Source organism: Myxocyprinus asiaticus, chromosome 20 (genome assembly GCF_019703515.2).
Source record: "Myxocyprinus asiaticus isolate MX2 ecotype Aquarium Trade chromosome 20, UBuf_Myxa_2, whole genome shotgun sequence".
Lineage (NCBI taxonomy): Eukaryota > Metazoa > Chordata > Actinopteri > Cypriniformes > Catostomidae > Myxocyprinus > Myxocyprinus asiaticus.
Window position 1 is genome coordinate 4,775,340 of NC_059363.1, and position 24,460 is coordinate 4,799,799.

Consider the following 24,460-nt stretch of genomic DNA (forward strand, 5'->3'; position numbering starts at 1 on the left):
GGAACAGGTTTCACTTACAAAAAACGGCTTCAATGCTTCTTACTTTTTAAAAAAAAAGAAAAAAGGATATGCCAAAAAATTTATTTTTTTATTCCAAAAATTTCAGCCTGTTATCCACTGATATATATCAGTGCTTTCATATCAGGATGGTTATACAACACTTTTTTGTTCTTTATGACCCACTAAAATAACTTAATTCAGAAATGTTTAACATGTTCAGGATACATAGATATGTATGTATTAAAGGAACATTGTGGGTTCAAGACAAGTTAAGCTCAATCGACAGCATTTGTGGCATAATGTTGATTACCACAAAACATTATTTGTATTGCCCCTCCTTTAAAAAAAAAAAAAAAGAAAAGAAAAGAAACAAAATCTGGGTTTCAGTGAGGCTAGGGTTGCCACCTGTCCAGTAAAATACGGGATTGTCCCATGTTTAAAGATAAAATGATGTGTCCCGAATCAATAAGGGAAGATATTTTGCTGGTCAGATGACGTCACGGTGAAATCGTTCAAGATCGCTTATTTAACATTGATATAAGTTGGAAAATGTGCCTATGGTGGGTAAGGGACCGTCTGAAAAGTCCACAAATGGTGCTAAAACTGGAGTTTTTTCTATATAAATGTTCAACAAGATCAAACAATGTTTGAATATAATCACTCATAAAGAGTCATAAAGACAAGTACAGGTGAAGAAAAAAAACAAAAACAAACTTATAAACCAACCAAAATGTATACATAAGATAAAGAAGACAAATAATCAAAAAAATTAAATATATATTTAAAAGTGGCAACCCAATTTATGCCACAAATACTGGAGATTGAGCTTAACCCAGAATATTCCTTTAAGTGCATTTTAATTTAATTTTTTTGGGTCACTTTTTGGTTTTGGCTTCAGTGGGTGAAATGTAAAAGCTGACAGTTGTTTATCTCTAAATATCTGATTGGTTCAATTATATCGCCTCAATATCTAATTATTTAACATCTTTAATAACTTTAGCCAAACAAAGACATCTTTAGCAAATATCACTGTGTGCCCTTACCAATATGGCCTCTTAATATGGACATTTTCCGACAAAGCATTGTGGGAGCGTCGTGACGTCACCAAGCCTAACCAATCAGCGACCTCCGATGTGTCCCGGACCTTCAACTTTGGCGCGCCACTTGAAGAGCATCAACTCAATCTTTAAATAAATCAGTTTTTTCCCCAATCATAACAGCTGATCACTGTAAAACACGATGTAGACGACCTGATTGAAAATATTGCAACTGTTCTTGGACAGTTAGTGGTGTTTATTCATTAGACTTCGTGTAAGTATTCGTGAAATTGTGCGATAGACAGCCAGGATGACTTCTGCAAAGGAGATCAAACGTAAGTCATCACTCTTCATACATTGCTTTATTTTGTACACAAAGTGTCCGTCAATGATATATATGTCATTTACACTGATATATGTTAATAACGTAGATCACATAACATCTATCTATCTGTCTACATATATAGACACATATATATGTATATATACACTGTCAGAAATGTACATACACCTTAGCCAAATACATTTAAACTCAGTTTTTCACAATTCCTGACATTTTTATCATAGAAAATATTCCCTGTCTTAGGTCAGTTAGGATCACTTTATTTTAAGAATGTGAAATGTCAGAATAATAGTAGAGAGAATGATTTATTTCAGCTTTTATTTCTTTCATCACATTCCCATTGGGTCAGAAGTTTACATAAACTTTGTTAGTATTTGGTAGCATTGCCTTTAAATTGTTTAACTTGGGTAAAATATTTTGGGTTGCCTTCCACAAGCTTCTCACAATAAGTTGCTGGAATTTTGGCCCATTCGTCCAGACAGAACTGGTGTAACTGAGTCAGGTTTGTAGGCCTCCTTGCTCACACACGCTTTTTCAGTTCTGCCCACAAATTTACGTCAGGGCTTTGTGATGGTCACTCCAATACCTTGACTTTGTTGTCCTCAAGCCATTTTACCACAACTTTGGAGGTATGCTTGGGGTCATTGTCTATTTGGAAGACCCATTTGCGACCAATCTTTAACTTCCTGGCTGATGTCTTGAGATTTTGCTTCAATATATCCACATAATTTTCCTTCCTCATGATGACATCTATTTTGTGAAGTGCACCAGTCCCTCCTGCAGCAAAGCACCCCCACAACATGATGCTGCCACCCCCATGCTTGCAAGCCTCACCCTTTTTCCTCAAAACATAACGATGGTCTTTATGGCCAAACAGTTACATTTTTGTTTAATCAGACCAGAGGACATTTCTTCAAAAAGTAAAATCTTTGTCCTCATGTGCACTTGCAAACTTTAGTCTAGCTTTTTTATGGCGGTTTTGGAGCAGTGGCTTCTTCCTTGCTGAGCAGCCTTTCAGGTTATATCAGTATAGGACTTGTTTTACTGTGGATATAGATACTTGTCTACCTGTATCCTCCAGCATCTTCACAAGGTCCTTTGCTGTAGTTGGATTGATTTGGACTTTTTGCACCAAACTACATTCATCTCTAGGAGACAGAATATAGTCTCCTTACTGAGAGGTATGATGGCTGTGTGGTCCCATGGTGTTTATACTTGCGTATTATTGTTTGTACAGATGAACGTGGTACCTTCAGGAGTTTGGAAATTGCTCACAAGGATGAACCAGACTTGTGGAGGTCCACAATTGTTTTTGTTTTGTACTTTCCCATGATGTCAAGCAAAGAGGCACTTCTTCTTCTTCTTCTTCTTCTTTTGTTTAATGGCGATCAACTCTTTAGGAGCATTATCGCCACCTACTGTACTGGATGGCAAATTAAACTTGCATGGGTGATGAGTCTGAAGTTTAAAATCTGTATGGATGTTTCATACTCCTTCCCAATACATGGACCAATCAGAGCGCATGCTCATGCTAGCGCTGCGTGTTCAGCTCCTCTAACATTCACAATTAGCTCTTCATGCTCCAGATTAGGTAGAGTATTTCCATCCACACATATTATATTCTAGACCCTAGACCTGAGTTATATATAAATGTAATTAGTGCTCTGTATACCTGTCTGTCCATTAAACCTTTTCCTAAAATATCCTCATACTTCATTCTGTCCTCCCCATTCTTAAAGTGACCAAATAATATATCACGATATATATTATATTTACTACACATAAAAAGCACATGACATACATTTTCAGATACACCACACACATCGCATAATCCATTTTCAAGTGCCAATGTTGATTTCAACCCTGTGTGTCCCAGTCTTAATCTAGACAGCAATACTTTTAATAATAATTTTTTCTATTTCCTCCCTGGCAATTTATCCTCCCTACTGTCTGTGTAATGCTATAACACCATCTCCCTGTGTTACTACTGTCCCATCTAATTTGCCATTTATTCATTAACTTTTTCTTTAGAACAAAGAGGCACTGAGTTTGAAGGTAGGCCTTAAAATACATCCACAGGTATACCTCCAATTCAGTTCACCTCCTATCAGAAGATAATTGGCTAATTATCTAAAGGCTTGTTATCATTTTCTGGAATTTTCCAAACTGCTTAAAGGTACAGTTAACTTAGTGTATGTAAACTTCTGACCCACTGGAATTGTGATATAGTCAATTAAAAGTGAAACAATCTGTCTGTCAACAATTGTTGGAAAAATGACTCGTGTTATGCACAAAGTAGATGTCCTAAATGACTTGCCAAAACTACAGTTTGCTAATATTAAATCTGTGGAGTGGTTAAAAAATGAGTTTTAATCACTTCAACCTAAGTGTATGTAAACTTCTGACTTGCACTGTATACTGTATATATGTATATATATGTCTATATATATATATATATTTATAACTATCTATCTGTCTGTCTGTCTAAATATCTTGTACATTTATGTGTTTGTGTACACATGTAAATATTATTTTTCTAAAACTTGAATAATTACCTTTGCAAATAAACTTTTTAAACATTGCTTTGAAAAGGTTCTATTAAATAATTTACGTTTAAAGTTATTTTTGTGATACCAGGAAAGTTTTATTCTTTTCAATGCAGAACTTCAGAAAGCCAAGAGTAAAGCACAAAGCTGCAATAATCTGAAAGAAGAGGCCAGTCTGTGCAATCTGCTGGGAGAGGTGTATGCTAAAACAGGTAAAAATGAATCCCTAACTTTACAAAGATTTATATTAAATCTATATGTTAAAGAGGATCCATTAACTGTCACCATTATGATTATTATGACAGTTGTCTGTTGAATTGACATGACTATACTTGAAGTGTTGTTCATCTCTCTGAAAAGTATGTTTAAATATATGTATTGCATATGTTTCTTGTAGGTAACTATCATGCTGCTATTGAAGAGCATCGTCAGGAATTGGCCCTGTCTGAGATTTTACACGATGTGATTGGTTCAGCTGTGGCCAATAGGAAGATTGGAGAATGTTATGCAGAACTGGGGAACATTGAGGCTGCCTTGAAGGTTTGAAAATATATATTACTTATAAAGTGAGTCTTTGGATTTAGGCGAGTCACACGGTCTCACCTACACTTTCTCTCTCAGCACCAGCGGCTGCATTTGGATCTGGCTCGATCCGTTAATGATGCAGCAGAGGAGCAGAGGGCTCTGGCCACCATCGGACGGACGTACCTTTTCCTCTTTGATTCTGACCTATCACGGGACAGCTTGAAGCATGCCGAAGATGCCTTCAAGAAGAGTTTAGCCATCGTAGATGAGCGGCTTGAAGGTTAAAGAGCGAACCTTATCCATATAAAAGTACACACAGACGTCTGGAAAGGTCCAGAAATAGTCATGGAAATTCACTGGTCAAAAAGGGTGGGAATCACAATCTCTTTCTCTTCTTTCACTCTGACTTCTGTGTCTCTGCAGGTTCTGTGTCACAGCGAGAGCTCAATGAGATGAAGGCACGTCTGCTGTTGAATCTGGGCTGTGTGTATGATGGACTGAAAGAAGCACAGCGCTGCAGTGACCACATCAGACACAGCATCTACATCGCGGAGTGAGAAACTCATGCACATAAATGAACAAAATATCTACTAAGTAGTACTTGCAAAAGTATACAGATCCCTAATCAATTCTCTCTTTTTGCAAAATAACAAATCATGTATTGAAATTTTGTTCTCTAATATTTTTCCAAAGCCCTGAAACTTTGATTAATTTTAATGTAATACAATAATATTAATCTAATAATTATAGTTATAGTAATATTACTGTTGATTTTAGAATAAGAGGCCAATTGTAAATTGTGCCCTTGTTAGGGCCGTTGGTTAAACTTCAGTGTTCTTCAACATAGGGAATTAAAACTTTTAATAATAAAAACTTATAGATAGATACATTTTGTAAATGTTTTTTTTTTTTAACATTAATAAAGAACTAAGTTTTACTTTACACTTTAAAATTAAGTAAAATGAGATAATTTGCATAAACAATTTGATGATTTCTTTTCTTCAATTCTCTTATTGCTAAAAAACAAAAACAAATTCTGTATTGAAATTTTCTTTAATATTTATCCAACTGGTTTAATGTGACATCATATAATAAAATAATAGTTATGAAATATTTATTCTAATAATTATAATTATATTGCAGTGGATTTTAGAGTAAGAGACCAATTTTAAATATTGTCCTTGTTAGGGCAATTGGTTAAATGTGTAACTATTACAACACAGAATTAAAACTTTTAATAATAAATAAAAAACTTATACATAGCATATTTTTGTAAAAGAAATTTTTTACATTAACATTGAACTAAGTTCTAATTTACATTTTGAAATGATGTAAAATGAGAGAATTTGCAATAACAATTTGCTTTTCTCCAATCCTCTCTTTTTGCTAAATAACAAATCCTGTATTGAAATTTTGTTTTAGTATTTATTTAAAAAACATTTTTTGTCAAAGCACTGTAATTTAAAATAATTTTTAATGTGACATATTACATAATAGTTATAATATTCATTTTAAAAATCAATGTAACATTATTACATGATAGTTATAATATTTATTTTTATAATTATAGTATAGTAATAGTATAGTAACATTACAGTTGATTTTAGAAAAGAGGCCAATTGTAAATTTGTGTCCTTGTTAGCGAAATTGGTTAAACTTCTAACTACTTCAAAACAGGGAATGAGGGAATTATACTGTTTATTTTAATAATAAAAACTTATAAACAACATATTTTGGAAACTGTTCTATTAACAGTAATAATGAACAAAGTTTTACTTCACACTTTGACATGAAGTAAAATGAGAGAATTTGCATAAATGATTTGTTTTTCTTTTCTCCAATCCTCTCTTTTTGCTAAATAACCAATCATGTGTTAAAATTGTTTGTTAGTATTTTTTATTTTTTTGGCAAAGCACTGTGATTTTATTATTGTTTTTTAATGTGACATCATATTACATAATAGTTATATTTCATTTAATGATTATAGTTATAGTAATAGTATTGTATAGAAACATTACAATTGATTTTAGAATTCTGTTATCATTTACTCACCCTCATGTTGTTCCAAACCTGTATGACTTTCTTCTGTGGAACACAAAAGGATTTTTTTTTTTTTTTTTTTTGTAACCATCTTTTACTTTTTTGGGTGAACTATTCCTTTAATTAAAATGTGAAAATTTGCAAAAACAATTCTGCTTTTCTTCTAGGAAGAACAACCTTCTGGAAGATCTTTATCGCGCCAATTTCAACCTGGGCAGCATTCACTTCCGAAACGGACAGCACTCGCGCGCCATGCGCTGTTTTGAGCAATCTAAAGAATGTGCTCGCAAAATGAAGGAAAAATTCAGTGAGAGCGAATGTTTCCACAGTATCGGCAAGGTAATTATCCTAAGACATCCAGACCACGTCATAAACAGCAGTATGATCAACACTTGTTGTTCTTTGTCTGTACAGTTTGATTATGTTTGTAACAGGTGTATTTAACATTTTGCTGTATATCTCTTGTTCTGTGCTCATTCAGATATTGCTTTATCTGGGTGACTTTGCAGCAGCGCGGCGCTCTCTGAAGAAAGCGTTCTTTCTGGGCTCCCAGCAGCCTGCAGATCGAGAGGCCGTCAAGAAAGATTTCAAGCTTGGTGAGACAGAAATAAGTGATTTAACAGCAGCTTATTTCTTAAAGCTGCACAGCTATAGGTTGAATTTAGTTGTCTGTGAGCCTACTTTTTTTTTTTTTCAGATAGCAAATCACACAAATAACACTGTAATAATAACTCTTGCAAACTGCTCATTTTAATAACAGTTTGAAATGTATGTGTGTCTGATGTACATGTAGCAATCCGTGGCTGTCAGCTGGAGCAGGCGGCGTCTGAAATGACAGATAAGTTTTCTCACATGGCCATGGATCTGTCAGAGCAGATGGGTGATCTCTACTGTAAAGTGAGCTGCTACAGGAAAGCTCTGGAGGCTTATCAGACACAAGTTAGTGGATATTTTTTTTGTTTGTTTTTTTGTTTCATTTCTCCCCACAAGTTAGTAGTTTTAATACATTACTAGAGCAGTGGTTCTCAACCTTTTTTTGACGAACGCCTACCTCACATACGCATCATGAATGTGAGACCCAACCTTGCATTTCTTGAATTCAAACAGATGGAGGGCTATATCTGGGGCCTATAAAATTAAAATGCGAAGACAGAAACGAATAATAAATGACATTGTTCATATATTTAAAATAAAATTGAAAAGACCAATAATATTGCGTATTCTGTCCCACTGAAATGCTCATTCTACATTACAGCATTGATTTTGAGATCAATTTTCGCTAGTTCGAATCCCAGGGTGTGCTGAGTGACTCCAGCCAGGTCTCCTAAGCAATCAAATTGGCCCGGTTGCTAGGGAGGGTAGAGTCATATGGGGTAACCTCCTCGTGGTCGCTATAATGTGGTTCGTTCTGGGTGGGGCGCGTGGTGAGTTGAGCGTGGTTGCCGCGGTGGATGGTGTGAAGCCTCCACACGCGCTATGTCTCCGTGGCAGCGCGCTCAACAAGCCACGTGATAAGACGTGTGGGTTGACTGTCTCAGGCGTGGAGGCAACTGGGATCCGTCCTCCGCCACCCGGACTGAGGCGAATCACTACGCAACCACGAGGACTTAAAAGCACATTTGGAATTGGGCATTCCAAATTGGGAGAAAAATAAATAAATAATTCTCAGCAATTCCTTACTGTGATTGGCGCAGACACAGAGGCTACAAGAGTCCAAAATGTATAGAATCCCAGATGTAGTTTATTGTTCAACCAATATATATATATTTCACAAGATAAGGTTGAATGAGAAATAAGGTTTATTATTCACAAGATATGAAGTTGGAGACATGATGTACTGTACTGTACTGATGGGGGACATTTCTATTTAGGCTAGTCTTTTCTTTGTGTGCCCTCGCTTCATTTTACAACACTTGATTATCTAATAAAAACTTAAGTGAGGACAAAAATATGGATGAATATTGTCAATGATAAAAGATGTAGATATAGCAAGTCCCCACAAGGTGATAGAAATTGTTTTAAATTTCACACAGAAGAATAAAAAATACAGTATTGGCTACTATTGGCATATATTTTTGCCAATAATTGATAGTTCCAAAAAGTAAGTATCGGCACCGATTAATCGGTAAAACCAATGTATCGGTCTGTCTCAAATATTAACACTCAAAGACCCAGACATTGATGATGGATTTTCTTTTTTTCTCGTTGAAAGTGTTTTTAGGAAGACACTGATTATAAAAGTCTTGTTTGTTTTGGGGTGAATTTAGTGTGACTTTAGCAAGCTGTGGCATTCAATATGTATTTTTTTTCCTTCCAAAAATGTTATTGTGATTCAGAGTGTCAGCTTCTATTATGTGTAGTTTTTTTATTTAATCATTTGTGATTAAAAAAAAAAAAAAAAAAAGGTCATGTAATTGCTTTAAACAAACTTTGCCATTCTGTAACGCTGTGTCTCTGCATATTAAAGCTGCGCCACCAAACGGAATTGCAAAAATAATCTGTTTTCAAAACAGCTTTCTGAAAATGCCACCCGTCTGCTGTTGTTCAAACAAAAAGATAGTCCCGCCCCCGACTCATGCCATTGGTTGAGCAAAGTTGTTGGGGCGGGTCTCAGCGGTCACTCCAAACAAACACCAGAGAGAAAGAATGCTTTCAGTTTTCGAGAAAATTAACCTATGAATGGCTTACTTATAGTTGTCTTTGCATATTAAACTGGGATAGAACATAGAAGTTAGTTTACATACTTTAAAACATATACATTGCAGCCATATATTCAGTTTTGTCTTAGAATTCATGCATGGTCATGGAAAACCTGGAAATATCAGGGAAATTGTGATTTCCAGGCCTGGAGAAGTCCCGGAAATAAAATAAAAAATCCTGAAAAGTAATGGAAATTTTTATATCAATATCATTTTACATCAATATCATGTTTTATAGCTCCACATGAGTGTAATCTCTATGGAGATAATTTTTAAAATCCTTAAATTATGAAAAATTCATGAAAATTCATTGGTCAAAAGGTGGGGCAAGCCTGTGAATTCTAGTATAAGGACTACAATAACTGAAACCTTTTTTGTGTGCTTAATTTTTTATTATGTTTGTCCTTCATAGAATTATATTTGTTTTTAAATACATTATTTTAACACTCTGATTTTTTCTGTTTTAGCTGGCATGTGCAGAGGCTTTAGGAAAGCCGGCTCGTGAGTTAGCTGTCATCCATGTGTCTCTGGCGGCCACATACACAGACCTGAGACAACATCACAAAGCTGTTGAACATTACAAACGAGAACTACAGCTGAGACAGGGCAACCCCAAAGAGGTAACCGGGCTCAAAACTAAGGATGGCCTGTTGGCCTCAGGCCATTGTGAGAGTTTCGGGCCAGTTGATGGAATAATCACTTGCCCTACCAAATACCAGTACTTTGTTGTCACTGAATGTTACATTAGTTTATCTTGTAAATGTGTTTAATGTCATGCAAACTCAAATATTCGTAATTGTTTGATGTATTAAACATATGTTTTGCAGATTCTACCGATTCAAACTTTTCACCTAATTTATGAATTTTTGTTGAATGGTCATAAAAGCATCAGTAAGAATGGGCTAAATATGACAAATCAGTGTTTTGCATTGTAAGCCATAGCCATTATTTTCCAGCAAAGCTTGTTTTTGTAAAAACGTAACATTTAATGAAACGCATAAATATTATTCTTGACACATATATAAAAAAAATGCATTGTTAAAAATCGTCTTTTTTGTTCCTCAAACTTCCTCATGACTCCATGTTTATCTGGCCTTTCTCTCTGCATGTGTATCAGGAGTGTGAGACGTGGCTGAACATCGCAGGTTGTCAAGAAGAGATGGGAGAGTCAATGGAGAAGATAGATGCCAGTTACACTGCTGCTCTGAGCTGTGCTGAGAAATCACGATTAAACAAACTACAGGTCCGTTTCTGCCGCTTAACACACACAAACCTTCTCAATGTATGCGAATGTCACTGTTTTCATGATTTAGAAGAATTTAGAACAGGTATATTTGTACATATGGTCTAGTTTATCAGCAATCCAGTACATGTGAATTGATGTGACAAGTTTCCTATGATAAGTAATATTTCTGTCTTCTCTGAAAGCGAAATGCTGAATGTCACTAAATCGCAGCCAGCCACACTCTGCTGCATTTTTTTGGCTGCCGCCAGTAATTTTTTACACCAAAATTGAAAAGCTCACCTTAAACACATAATGTGGACTAATTGTTAAAAATTGGTCTCATGTTACAGAAAACCCCCCAAATTAACCTCGTGCGACCCCCGCATCCACATGTGTGGATGCTGTGTTTTGGCTTCGCTATATGCAACACATAGTTTAAATGAATTAAAACCGACCGCATACTTTTCGCAAGACTCTACACTGTAATTTAAGGGTTAAACTTCTGGCACATCACGTCGCGTGTCATAACAGCATGACGTTGATATACAGGAAGCGCTGCTACTGGTGCAGTGCCAACAAAAGTGCCTCTGGTAAGAAACCTCTAAGTCTTTTGATTGAAACCTGTTTGGTTGTAAAGAGTAGCGTCTCTAGTTTCATTTGATATGCCGCTTTAAAACATCCATTCATTTCTCGCGCGTCCCCATATGTGGAAATTAGGACCGCATTCCCTCAAAAGTTGAGAAAACATGTTAGTTATTTAGAATTATTTTCAACATCTGTGCATCATTTCGCTTCATTTGAATATTTATCACTGTACAGTACGGTTCTATTCATTAACGTTAGTGAATGCATTCATATATATATTTACTGTGCATTTTCACATTGAGAATAAATGTATTCATGCAAAAGCTGAAAAATGTTGCTTTCAGAGGTTTATACGGAGTTAGGATGAAAATAAGATGCATTTCTAACCGTTCTGAGACCAGTGCAGACAGACTGTCTGGAGGTTAAGTCATTCACTAAATAGGGAGCAAGGGTGTGTCCTATAGCTTTATATGCAGCGAAGTGCATTCACTCCTAAAATCCAACCAAAAGTTCCATTTCAGGCTGCAGATGATGTTTGGATCACTCAACAGGTTTGGCAGACATGGGACAATGATAATCAGTACATAAATTCAGAATTTTATAAGGCAAAATTTTATTTTAACATGGTTGGCAGTGATTTGATGATGCTGGCCATTACTTTTAATCAGAATTAATAATTCAGCTTTATAGAAAATAAGCTGTATTTTCTGTAACATCTCAAAATATGAATAACCAAAACTCCTGGACACATAATAAAATATCTGATGAAAAAAAATCTGACTTTCTGTATCTTGGTAAAATTTCACAACTATGTTCCGCTGTCCACAAATGTGGACATACAGTTTTAGGAACACTATTTGCCTTTTTTTTTTTTTGTTTTTTTTTTTGCTTGTTTATTAGGTGCAATAGTTTCAAATCAAAAAGGGAAATGGAAAATGCACACAGCAGTACAATCTTTTTTTTTTTTTTTTTTAGTAGTTGTCCTAAATTTGTAGGCATGTAATTCTGGTTTTGTTTGCTCCCTGCAAAAAGTCTTATTTTATTCTTCTAGATGGCAGAAAATACTGGGGAAAAGATTTTTTCATCTATCACCTTCCATCACAAAATTAAAGATCTGAAATGTAGGTGGCGCTCTAGCTTAGCTGAGCATTCACACCATAGACCTCCAGTTTATAATGGATTGCATGCATGTTTCCCACTGTTCTGTTCCACTCGGAGGTCAAATATCTCTATATATAATAAGAAGCTTAATCTAGGTGTTATTGGAAAGCTGAGATGCCCAGCCCTGCGAAGATATATAACAGTAGTTGATAACGTATTTTGCTGATGATTTGACATGAGACATTTGTCTTTGCTGTTAAACAGAGATCATATTACACTTTGTGATTCTTTTGATAATCATTTGAACTGTGGTATTACAACAAAATAATCTGTACAGTCACATTCCTGAGAATGAGAGCTTTCATTTGATTTATAGCTTGTCTATATAAGTGTTATGTAAAAAAACTCAAGGTGGCACTCGTTTGTGGCATGGATGTTTTCAAGCTTTATTTTATTTTATGTAACATAAATACAAAAGTGATTGTATTCTACAAAACGTTAAGATTCTAAGCTTTCAAATGGTATCACATATGAGTGACTAATTTATCCAATAGGGATAACGGCTGCCGATATCGGCAAATTAAAACCATCGGCATATTGGTTATAGGGTTGCTCCAATACCAGCCAGCCCTGGTACCTTGGCATTGATACTAACTCGATACTTAGGCAACAAATAAATAATATTTTTGATGAAATTACACAGAAAATTATCGACAAAAAAAAACTGCATAAATGCATAAAAATGATGCCTTTTCTGTTTTTAATTTTTCTGTATTCCATGTTAAATGTTTTAATTAAATGTTATGATCAAACTATGTTTAATCAAATACATACTGTACAGCTTTGATCAAATGAAAATATAACAATTTATAAAGAAGTATTTTTGGTAAAAAAAAAATAAAATAAAAAATGCACTACAGGACTTTACAGTATTAATGAAAACATTAAATGAAAACAATCTGATTACCTGAGGCTGCCATGGCTGAATCACAACATGCTGATATTCAGTACTGGTATTCAGCTTTTGTGATATTGCTTACAGATAATAATACTAGTAATATAACCATTTAATATTATATTATTATTATTATGAGTATTATTGCTACTACTTTGAATATTACACTTACACAATAGTAATATTTTTCTGTTGTAATATCTTCAGTTTCACACATCCAGTTGAATAATCCCATTTCAGCAGGACTTTTATTTTGAAAGACCTTTGAAGTTCTTCCTGTTTTTGAAGGGTTTGTTATATCAAACTTCCCACGACTCACGAGCTGAAATCTCCAGTGAAAAGGGTCATTTGAGAGTTTACAGCCATTTATACACTAAACACACTGCTCTGCGGCTCTGCAGATGGATACTATTGGACACACTGCATGAAAATCAAGCAGTAGTAGTGTGTGGTGCGTGTGTGCTGTGTGCGCACGCGCCTGTGTGTGTGAAGGAGATGACAGAGCAGAGCGGAGCCTCTCATTCATTCTGTGGTGTGCAGCGCATGTGACTATATTATTTAATTAAATTACAACCTTCTGCTGTTTAATGATCACACTTGGCCATAACGAGACTTTTTATGTTTATTATTATTTTCAAGTAGTCTTTGATTTCACCTAAAACTCAATTACATTTTGCTAATGGCAGCATACTTTAATATGGTATCGAAATTAACAACAAGATGATATCGTACCATTTAAACATTTTTGGTATTGTGATATTTCGTTAGTACCGGTATACCGTGCAACCCTAATCAGTTACAAGCATGAAAATGCTGGTATGAAAAGCTGATGGTTTATTTAAAATTAATTATTAACACACTTTGTAAAAACTCTTTGAATTTAAACGAACAATCCAGAAATAATATTAGCCACAATATGAAGAAGGGTTGGTACTCGTAAGAACATGAAATGTTTTAATTTTATTCATTCTCCTGGTCAAGTTAATGTGGTAAAACCATATCAACAGATGGTAAAAGCTGTTAAACGGCAACTAGCTATAGGCTACATGATGAGGGAAACCATCCAAAATGCTTTGAAACCAGTAGACTTTGACTTCTGAGACATCGGTATAATTTCCACTAATGATGCATGATTGATTGAATTAAGATTGAAATCGCAATATGGCCTTACAAGATTACTAAACCTTAAAAGGCTATGTTTAAAAATACTGTATAGATCTTATTCACGCTAGCACCATCTTTGATTTTTAATGGGAATGACAATGAGGCTGTGAGGGATGGACTTACAATCTCTTCCAGTGGCATGAATGGTATAAAACTGTATAAAGCTCCGAGATCACATCTGATTTTCAACAACTCATGCTGTCTGGAGTTCTTTGTCTATACTGAATGTTCTTGGACAGATATTTTATCAATGTTTTGTCCACAGAACGATCCAAAAACACTTTAAACTGCAGTACAGCCCATTGAAGAGACTGTAAGTCCATCCCTCACAGCCTCGTTGTCATTCCCATTAAAAATCAAAGATGGTGCTAGCGTGAATATGGTCTATAGTCTGCATTCAGCGCTCCAGTCAGAGCTATGTGAGCAAGCGGCGCCTTCTAATGGTGTGGACGGCATTATCCAATATAACAATATAATACAGAATTTAAAAGAGGGGTTTGTTTCTTTAGTCAAATCTTTTTATTTTTCTATGATGCAGTGACATTTCCATGGAATTAACCAACATATGCATAGTATGAATTTGTAATGTTTTATCATATAAAGGCAGGACATGTGTAAAATGTGAGTTCTGTTGTTTTGAAATGCAAAAACAATTTTGTAAAAAATTTTGTTTCGTTGGAATTTCTGAGGGAAATTAATGTCAAGATATGGTGCAGTTTTTGGAGGGGCTTATTCCAAATTTGATCGAGTGGGCCGCCGGCTCGAGATGGAGCACTCGCACAGAGCTCTTGGTCAGCTTACCAAAGCAGGTGACAGACCCCGATCTATCCTGGCAAGATTATTACAGTCAGCTGACATAGACTTTGTTCTACGAGTGGCAAGGAATAAAGGCAAGTTGTGCGGGGAGGTCCACAAAATCATGGTTTTTCCGGACTTTGCTAAAGCGACACAAGGGAAACAGGACTGTTTCAAGGACTGTAAAAAATTACTGCACCAACTGTAGGGAAGCTTCACACTGCTTTATCCTGCTAAGCTGAGAATTGATGCCAAGGATGGATGCAAGACTTTTACTTCTTGTTACATTAATGTTGGATAGTGATCTATATAATTTAGCCATGGGTACACAATTATTCTTTGCATGTCAATATGCCACACTTAAATATAGGTAAAATGTTTCTTTCCTCGTGGCATGTTAATGGGCTGGGGCACCCTATAAAAAGAAGGATGGTGGTATCTTAAGCGTAAAAAAAGTTGATATAGTGTTCCTTCAAGAAATGCACCTTTCTCCACAGGAAGCTGATAAACTTGGTAGGGCATGGTGTGGGCATGTGTTTTGTAGTGCTGGTTTGAGTAAGAGCAGGGGAGTCATCACATTGATAAGTAAGCATTCACAATTTAAATGTCTCAAACAGATCAAAGATAATTTAGGAAGAGTCATTGTTTTGGCTGAAATACGAGCAAAATCTTATTTTGGCTAATATTTATGCACCCAAAGCTGATGATCAGAACTTTTTTTATAGATCTTGATGGAAAGTTAGAAGCAGCTGGGATCCTTCATGTTATGGTTGTGGGTGGAGACTTCAATCTTTTAATGGATCAATCCTTGATCATAGTGTTGCAAAGATGTGTAAACCCTTTAGAGCAATGTTGACACTACAGAGGATGTGTAAAAAATCTTGGTCTTACAGACATTTGTAGACTTCTGAATCCATCTGGGAGAGACAACAACTTTTTTTCATCAGTTTATTAGATTTACTCTAGATATTTTTTTATTTTTTTTAGGACCCAGCATTTCAACAAATGTTAAAGACAAAAGTCAATGTTTATGTAGAAACCAATTGGTCCTCAGTGTCCTCTGTGGGCATGGCATGGGAGGCGCTTAAGGCAGTTCTTAGGGGGCGGATCATACAATATGCCTAATTCATTTAAAAGATCAAAGCACAGGAATTCATAGAATTGGAAAAGAGTATTAAAAGTGCTGAAACAGAGCTGGAGCACCGAATGTCATCTAATTGTCTAAGAGTGTTGACTCAGCGAAAGTATAGGTACAATACTATTTTGACTTTCTTGACTCGGATATTACTTTGCAGGAGCTTGTTGAGGTCATTAAAGCCTTGCCAACAGGTGAGGCCAGATGATTTTGCCACAGGATTTTTTAGAGCTTATGTCACAGAACTGGCTCCACTGGCTGTATGTTAGATGTCTACACGGTGTCAATAAAGGAAGGTGAACTACCAGCAACCATGATGCAAGCCCTGATCAGTCTCATTCTTAAAAAAGATAAAGACCCAGATGAATGTAAAAGTTATCGTCCAATTTCCCTGATCCAGTGAGATGTAAAAATATTGTCTAAAATTCATTACATCTATTATACATATAGATCAAGTGGGGTTTATTCATGGTTGTAGTTCTTCTGATAATATTAGATGTTTTATAAATATTATGTGGTCAGTAGCGAATGATCAGACCCCGATCGGTGCCATCTCACTTGATGCCGAGAAGGCGTTTGATAGGGTGGAATAATATCTTTTTAAGATTTTGGAAATTTACAGGAACACAGTTTGGTAAAATTTTTATTGCGTGGATTAAGTTGCTTAATAACTAACTGCTAGTGGCAGTGCAAACTAATGGATTAATTTCAGATATTTTTTCTCTTGGTAGGGAACCCGTCAAGGCTGTCCTCTCTCCCCTTTATTGTTCTGTCTTGCCCTGGAACTGTTACAGCTGCAATAAGAAAAGAGGATGATTTTCCTGGCATTGTAGCAGGAGGTGTGGTGAATAAACTTCTACTTTAGACAGATGATATATTATTATTATTTGTCTCCGACCCTAGTAGGTCTATGCCTAGCCTCCATAAAATTATTAATTCTTTCTCCAAATTTTCAGGATACAGGGTGAATTGGTCTAAATCGGAAGCTCTTGCTCTGACAGTATATTGCCCTGACAAGGCTTTCCAACCTGGCGCCTTTCAATTAAAAAATGAAAAGGTTCTCGTGTGATGTGGATAGATGAGCTTCACTACATTTGTCTATGGTAGGGAAGGTCAATTTTATAAAAATGAATTGTATCCCCAAATTCAATTATCTACTTCAGTCTCTTCCACTAGAATTTCCACTTTCTTATTTTAAACAATTTGATAGAATATCTAAGCCTTTTATTTGGAATGGTAAACGACCTTGATTGCATTTCAGTAAGTTACATAGACCAATTGACAAAGGAGGTTTAGGCCTCCCCAAAATTTTGTTTTATTACTGTCTTTAATCTTAGACACTTGGCCCATTGGTCTCTTCCACCTGAGAGAACTCCTCCCTGGTACTACATTGAACAAGCGATCCTTACCCCAATCTCACCATTGCAAAGTCTTTCTATCAAACTGCCTAGAGAAGTAAAAATGCATCCCATTATTTTACACTTGCATTCAGTATGGACAAAGGTTTCCTGTATGTTAAATTTTGACACTTACCTAAATGTTTCTTCAAGCATATGGCTGAACCCCATATTGTGTATTAACAAGTCCCCCTTTGCTGGAAAGAATGGATGGAGAGGGGTGTTGCTACACTTGGTGACCTTTTAATGAAAGCAGCTTTGAGATCATTTGAAAACATAACACAGCAATTTTGGATTTCTTGGTCTCAATTTTTCAGGTATTTACAGTTGCGCCATCTAGTTTGTACTATGCTTGGTGGTAGTACATAGCCCCTTAAGCTGTAGTCATCCTCCGTATTGTGCTCACGGCTTTTGGAAAGGGGTATGAAGCATCAGTGTATTATTCCTTGTTGATTCAGAGTCTTGGTGATGGGGCTTAACAGCTCTTAAGAGGTTATGGGAAAGAGATTTGAACTTGCTATTGGAGAATGGGGAGTGGGAAAGAATTTTAAAAAATGTTAAAACTATGTCTAGGGATGCAAGGATATGCCTTATTCAGTTTAAGATTTTGCATAGTTTTTACTGGACTCCCCCTAGATTGTTTAAGCTTGGTTTAAAAGGCACACCTACCTGCTGTCGATGTCAGTTGGAGGATGGAGACATGGCCCATCCTCTGTGGTTCTGCGCAAAGATTCAAGAATTTTGGGTAAGAGTCCAGAATGTTATCTGAGGTTTTAGATACTCAAATTTCATTCTGCCCCAGACTATGTATATTGAGTGAAGGGGCGGTTATTAAAGTGACAAATATAATGGGGGTTAAAGTTGATTCTGTGTGTGTGTGTGTGTGTGTGTGTGTGTGTATATATATACTTTTATTCACCAAAGTGGCATTCAACTGATCACAGTGTATAGTCAGGACATTAATAATGTGAAAAATTACCATTACAATTTGAAAAAAATTTCAGAATTTCTTAAACTACTTCAAAGAGTTCTCATCAAAAAATCCTCTACATGCAGCAATGACAATCCTTGGCATTCTAGCTGTCAGTTTGTCCAGATACTCAGGTGACATTTCACCCCACACTTCCTGTAGCACTTGCCATAGATGTGACTGTCTTGTCGGGCACTTCTCACGCACCTTACAGTCTAGCTGATCCCACAAAAGCTCAATGGGGTTAAGATCCATAACACTCTTTTCCAATTATCTGTTGTCCAATGTCTGTGTTTCTTTGCCCACTCGAACCTTTTCTTTTTGTTTTTCTGTTTCAAAAGTGGCTTTTTCTTTGCAATTCTTCCCATAAGACCTGCACCCCTGAGTCTTCTCTTTACTGTTGTACATGAAACTGGTGTTTAGCAGGTAGAATTCAATGAAGCTGTCAGCTGAGGACATGTGAGGCGTCTATTTCTCAAACTAGAGACTCTGATGTACTTATCCTCTTGTTTAGTTGTACATCTGGCCTTCCACATCTCTTTCTGTCCTTGTTAGAGCCAGTTGTCCTTTGTCTTTGAAGACTGTAGTGTACACCTTTGTATGAAATCTTCAGTTGTTTGGCAAACATAACAATGATTGACTGATGAGTTTCTAGAGAAAGCTGTTTCTTTTTTTGCCATTTTTGACCTAATATTGACCTTAAGACATGCCAGTCTATTGCATACTGTGGCAACTCAAAAACAAATACAAAGACAATGTTAAGCTTCATTTAACAAACCAAATAGCTTTCAGCTGTGTTTGATATAATGGCAAGTGATTTTCTAGTACCAAATTAGCAATTTAGCATGATTACTCAAGGATAAGGTGTTGGAGTGATGGCTGCTAGAATGGGGTCTATCTAGATTTGATCAAAAATGATTTTTTTCAAATAGTGATGGTGCTGTTTTTCACATCAGTAATGTCCTGACTATACTCTGTGATCAGTTGAATGCCACTTTGGTGAATTAAAGTACCAATGTCCTTCTGAAACAGCAAAATCTGTACATTATTCCAAACTTTTGGCCACCAGTGTAGATATATATTTTGTTTATTTTTTATATTTTTTTTTTATACAAGAATCAATACAAAGTGTTGAAAAAAAAAAAGAGGTATTGGCGAAACGTTTTAATTTTGGTGCATCCCTAGTATCCGAGGACTTTTACAACATGTCTAGCAACAGTAGAAATGGAAAAGTGGCTAACTACAGTATGTCTCATCGCACATCGCTTGTCACTGCTATTTAAGACAAAACCAAGGAAAAAGTAAGCGTCTGCTTAACAAAAAAATTTATTGTGTAAATGCCATTTGTTTTGTTTTTTCAGAGACGGGTCTTGAGGGTGTGGTTACAGGCCCAGCGACGCGGCGGCTCCTTGCACTATGACGACACAGAAGCACGTCTGCAGGAACTGTGCGAGCGAGACAATCTGAGTCTGGAGGACAGTGAAGAGGAGGAGGAAGAAGAGGAAGTGGAGAACAGTGAACCTCTAGAGGACAGTGACATCCAGTACTCTGAGTCTGGTAATGCACTGTATTACAGAATGCTTATCTTGATATGACTTTTTATGAGATTTATTAAAATGTAGAAGATACAAAAAAGTACTGACACATTACTATGGTATAGTGATGGTATCAGATGGTATTTTTTTACTAGGTATCTAAATAATTACAATATGCAGATCCTATGGTATTTACAAACCATAGCACATTCAAGATCATAGTATGGGGGGGCCTGGGTAGCTCAGCAAGTAAAGACGCTGACTACCACACCTGGAGTTGCAAGTTTGAATCCAGGATGTGCTGAGTGACTCCAGTCAGGCTTCCTAAGCAACCAATTGGCCTGGTTGCTATAGTGGGTAGAGTCACTTTGGGTTAACCTCCTCATGGTCACTATAATGTGGTTTGCTCTCGGTGGGGCGCGTGGTGAGTTGTGCATGGATGCCGTGGAGAATAGCGTGAGCCTCCACTTGCACTAGGTCTCCGCGGTAATGCGCTCAACAAGCCATGTGATAAGATGCGCAGATTGACGGTCTCAGACGCGGAGGCAACTGAGATTCGTCCTCCGCCACCCGGATTGAGTCACTACGCCACCACGAGGACTCGGAGCGCATTGGGAATTGGCCATTCCAAATTGGGAAGAAAAAAAGACCATAGTATTCTTAAAAATCCATGTAAATACCATGATTTCACACTTGATAATCATTCTGTACCATGGTATATAAATTGACAGGTTGGATTTTCGTTGGTAACTTGGAGTACTATGAGTGTACAGGTCCAAAAAACCTGAACTACAGGCAGTGTAATGTAATAAAGATGTAGATGTTTATTAATGGTAAATCAAATAATCTTTCTCTGCAGATGATGATCTGGAGGGCTATGACAAGATGGTTACGGGCAGGAGGAAGACTCAGAGGGTAAAATGGTATAATCTCTGGTAGGATTATTGTCTGATTTTCAGTTCTTTTCATGTTTTTTGTTCTATTGTCCGTGCAGTGGAACAGACGGAATGAGAAAGGCGAGACGGTTCTTCACAGAGCCTGTATAGAGGGAAACATGAAGCAGGTCCAGTACCTGGTGGAACAGGTGTGTTTTAATCCATTCTGCAGGAAACTGAATTACTGTTCCCTTATAAAGTGGGTCATGATTTCAAGGTTATGGAAATTAGTTAAATAGGATAAAACAGGTTAAAAAGTTATGGAAATTTCAGATTTTCTTTTTCTATTTTACTTAGACTTGGAGTACTCAACTATAGTATGTCAGTTAGAAATCGCTCTTTTTGAGTGCAACCTCTATAAATGTATTTTTTTAAAAACCTTGTCGAGTAATCTGAGCAACTACAAAAGTCATGGAAAATAATGGAAATATATTATTGGTCAAATGGTATGGGAAATGTAAGAAGCTTTTTAGAATCTTGTAATTTATACTCATTATTTTTTAAAGAGAGTGTCGGCTAATACGAGGTTAACACAGTTGTATTGTTGAAGCAATAACTGTTGTAATCAGTATTATGGCATAAAACAGTGTTTCTCAACTGGTTGGTCACGACACAGAAATGGGTTAGTCTGTTCGGACTGGGTCGCAGACAGCAAAGAAAGAACAATGCTATGATTCTTCCTCCGTTGAAATTTTTCCACAGCCCAAGCAAAATTTTGGGACGCAGAAGCAAATTTGATGATATTCATCTCGCTTTCTGCACTTTAAGTGCTAAATATGCTTCTCATCTGAAAACATGATGCGGTTGAAACCTGGTTTTCGTGCCAGTGTGTGGCGTGAGCCATCACAGAACCACTCACGCCATCTGCTCTTCTCTAACTAATCTCTGGAGTGAGTGTGCGTCAAACGGGCTTCCCTCAATATCATGCTACAGACCACAACACTGATGCGACCCATTTGAATTCTTGTGAGAATGTTCTAGTTTAAAGCGCTATGGAGGAAATCAAAGCCCTTCCATCACCCTTACTAAAATTATCACAATTTTACACTAGTAACAGTGTGGTATTTTGACAAATTGTATAGTTAATAATAATCTATTAGGTGGAATCTATTGGACCTCATTTTTATTACAGCTGTAGCAGTTGTAATTAAAGTTTCTAAATGTGTCTGGGATACTTTTTTCATAAAAAAATACTTTAATTGTTTTATAAAGACTTATTACATTGACCTGACCACAGCAATAAAGAGCCATCCATGGTCTTACCTGTGCATTTACCTGTGCATTGTACTGTAAATATTAGGGCAAGTCATGAAGTCTGGACCTGGAAGACTAATGGACAAATTATGGACAAAGTTTTCCTCCTGTGTAATAGATGCTCTGTTTGAATGATGTTTGACATTAGGAAAAAACTGGATAATAATTTTAAAGGAATAATCCGGCTTCAATACAAGTTAAGCTTAATCGACCGTATTGTGGCAATGTTGATTACCACAAAATTTATTTTGACTCGTCCCTCCTTTTCTTTAAAAAAAGCAAAAATCAGGACCTGGGTAGCTCAGCGAGTAAAGACGCTGACTACCACCCCTGGAGGTCTCCTAAGCAGCCAAATTGGCCCGGTTGCTAGGGAGGGTAGAGTCACATGGGATAACCTTCTCGTGGTGACTATAATGTGGTTCTTACTCTCGGTGGGGCACGTGGTGAGTTGTGCGTGGATGCCACGGAGAATATCGTGAAGCCTTCACGCGCGCTACGTCTCTGCGGTAACACGCTCAACAAGCCATGTGATAAGATGCGCAGATTGACGCTCTCGGATGCGGAGGCAACTGAGATTCATCCTCCTACGCCACCACGAGGACTTGGAGCGCAATGGGAATTGGGGAGAAAAAAAGCAGTCTGTGTTCCAGTGAGGCACTCACAATGCAAGTGAATGGGGCTAAATTTTAAACATTAAAATACTTGCCTATAGCCACAAGACATAAAAGGTATGCTTGTTAACATGATTTTAGTCACTTACTAACCTTTTCTGTGTAAAGTTATATCCAATTTTACAACTTTGTTGCCATGACGATGTCAACAAACCCTAAAATGTCTGTAAAAATGACAATTTAAATTTACAGCTCAAATAATGCATGAGTTTTAACAGAATTAATGTAAGTGCTTTTTTTAAATTATAAGCTTCACATTTATGTCTTTAAACCCTCCAAAAAATTGCCCCCTTCCTCTGTAAATGCCTCACTGTAACCCAGATTTATTTTTTCTGTTTGTTTTTGTGAAGAAAAGGAGGGACGAGTCTAAATTTATTTTTGTGGTAATCAACATTATGCCACAAATGCTGTCGATTTAGCTTAACTTGTATTGAACCCGGAATATTCCTTTAATAGGCTCATATAAATAGGCTCATCAGTTTCTAAAAGGGGGAGAGAAAACTTCCGGTATCTTTTGTTGTCTACCTCAAGCGAAAAAAAATCTCACCTGATGCATGCCCTTTTTATTTGAAATCCAGGAACAAAACTATGCAAATAAAAAGACCCAGGTGACCTAGGCTACATTAAATCCAGGTTACGTGTTGGGTCGCCACTTGATGTGAAATTTAGGTCCTGAAGCGAAACCAGTTGAGAACAACTAATAAACTACTGTATGGTTACAGTGGTACATTTTTACAGTTTAAACATACATTTATAGCTGTCAAGGTGTTTTTCTTCCTGATAGGGTCACCCTGTTAACCTCAGGGATTACTGCGGGTGGACGCCTCTGCATGAAGCCTGTAACTACGGTCATCAAGGTACTGCAGTCAGCAAATTTAAAATGTTTCATTATGAATTATTAGAGATTTACCTGTCACTAATTGCTTGTCTGTTTCTTTCAGAGATTGTAGCCTTACTGTTAGAACGTGGAGCGAATATAAATGACCCTGGCGGTCGAGACTGTGAGGGCGTTACGCCCCTTCACGACAGCCTGAACTGCGGCCACTTCAGCGTCGCTCGACTGCTGATACAGAGTGGAGCGTCGGTCACTGTTTGTAATAGCAAGGTCAGACCCTCACGTATTCTACAACTAAATTCTACACAAATCCCTGGTTACATGTTTACGTGGAACATTCACAATTCAGGAAATATGATTAATATATGGATTTTATAGGGACACACTCCTCTGGACACTCTGCGTCAATGGTTTAAGAACTATAGCCGAGAATTGGACCAGGAGACAAAGCAGGAGTGTTTAGAGACTGAGAAACTTATAAAGAGAGCGCTGTCATGCGATGGTGAGAATTAGACTTTTTTTTTCCAAGTGGCCTGAGAGTTTAAAAACGGAAAGCTTGTCAAAGCTTGTATTGTTGTTAAAGCACTTGCATTAATTCTTCAGTTTAAAAATGTTTGTTACTTGAGCTGTAAAGTTGTCTAAATTGAGGTGGGACTACTGGTTAATCGTTACTGCTACATGCTAATACAGTTTGCGGAAATTGTGATGTTTTG

The 24,460-nt window shown here is 36.6% G+C and overlaps 1 protein-coding gene across 1 annotated transcript in view; it reads left to right on the forward strand.

Annotated features, from left to right (window-relative positions):
• Positions 1 to 1,141: 1,141 nt before the first annotated feature.
• LOC127411508 (tonsoku-like protein) overlaps positions 1,142 to 24,460 on the forward strand; it is a 36,210-nt gene continuing 12,891 nt past the window's right edge. The window contains exons 1-16 of the mRNA XM_051647152.1: positions 1,142 to 1,372; positions 4,043 to 4,138; positions 4,324 to 4,466; positions 4,548 to 4,731; positions 4,875 to 5,004; positions 6,659 to 6,830; positions 6,973 to 7,087; positions 7,285 to 7,430; positions 9,658 to 9,810; positions 10,308 to 10,433; positions 19,879 to 20,074; positions 20,912 to 20,967; positions 21,047 to 21,136; positions 23,697 to 23,769; positions 23,854 to 24,017; positions 24,126 to 24,249. Of these exons, the coding sequence (XP_051503112.1) occupies positions 1,348 to 1,372; positions 4,043 to 4,138; positions 4,324 to 4,466; positions 4,548 to 4,731; positions 4,875 to 5,004; positions 6,659 to 6,830; positions 6,973 to 7,087; positions 7,285 to 7,430; positions 9,658 to 9,810; positions 10,308 to 10,433; positions 19,879 to 20,074; positions 20,912 to 20,967; positions 21,047 to 21,136; positions 23,697 to 23,769; positions 23,854 to 24,017; positions 24,126 to 24,249 (1,993 nt within the window). The 5' untranslated portion in view covers positions 1,142 to 1,347. The remainder of the gene's footprint in view (positions 1,373 to 4,042; positions 4,139 to 4,323; positions 4,467 to 4,547; positions 4,732 to 4,874; positions 5,005 to 6,658; positions 6,831 to 6,972; positions 7,088 to 7,284; positions 7,431 to 9,657; positions 9,811 to 10,307; positions 10,434 to 19,878; positions 20,075 to 20,911; positions 20,968 to 21,046; positions 21,137 to 23,696; positions 23,770 to 23,853; positions 24,018 to 24,125; positions 24,250 to 24,460) is intronic.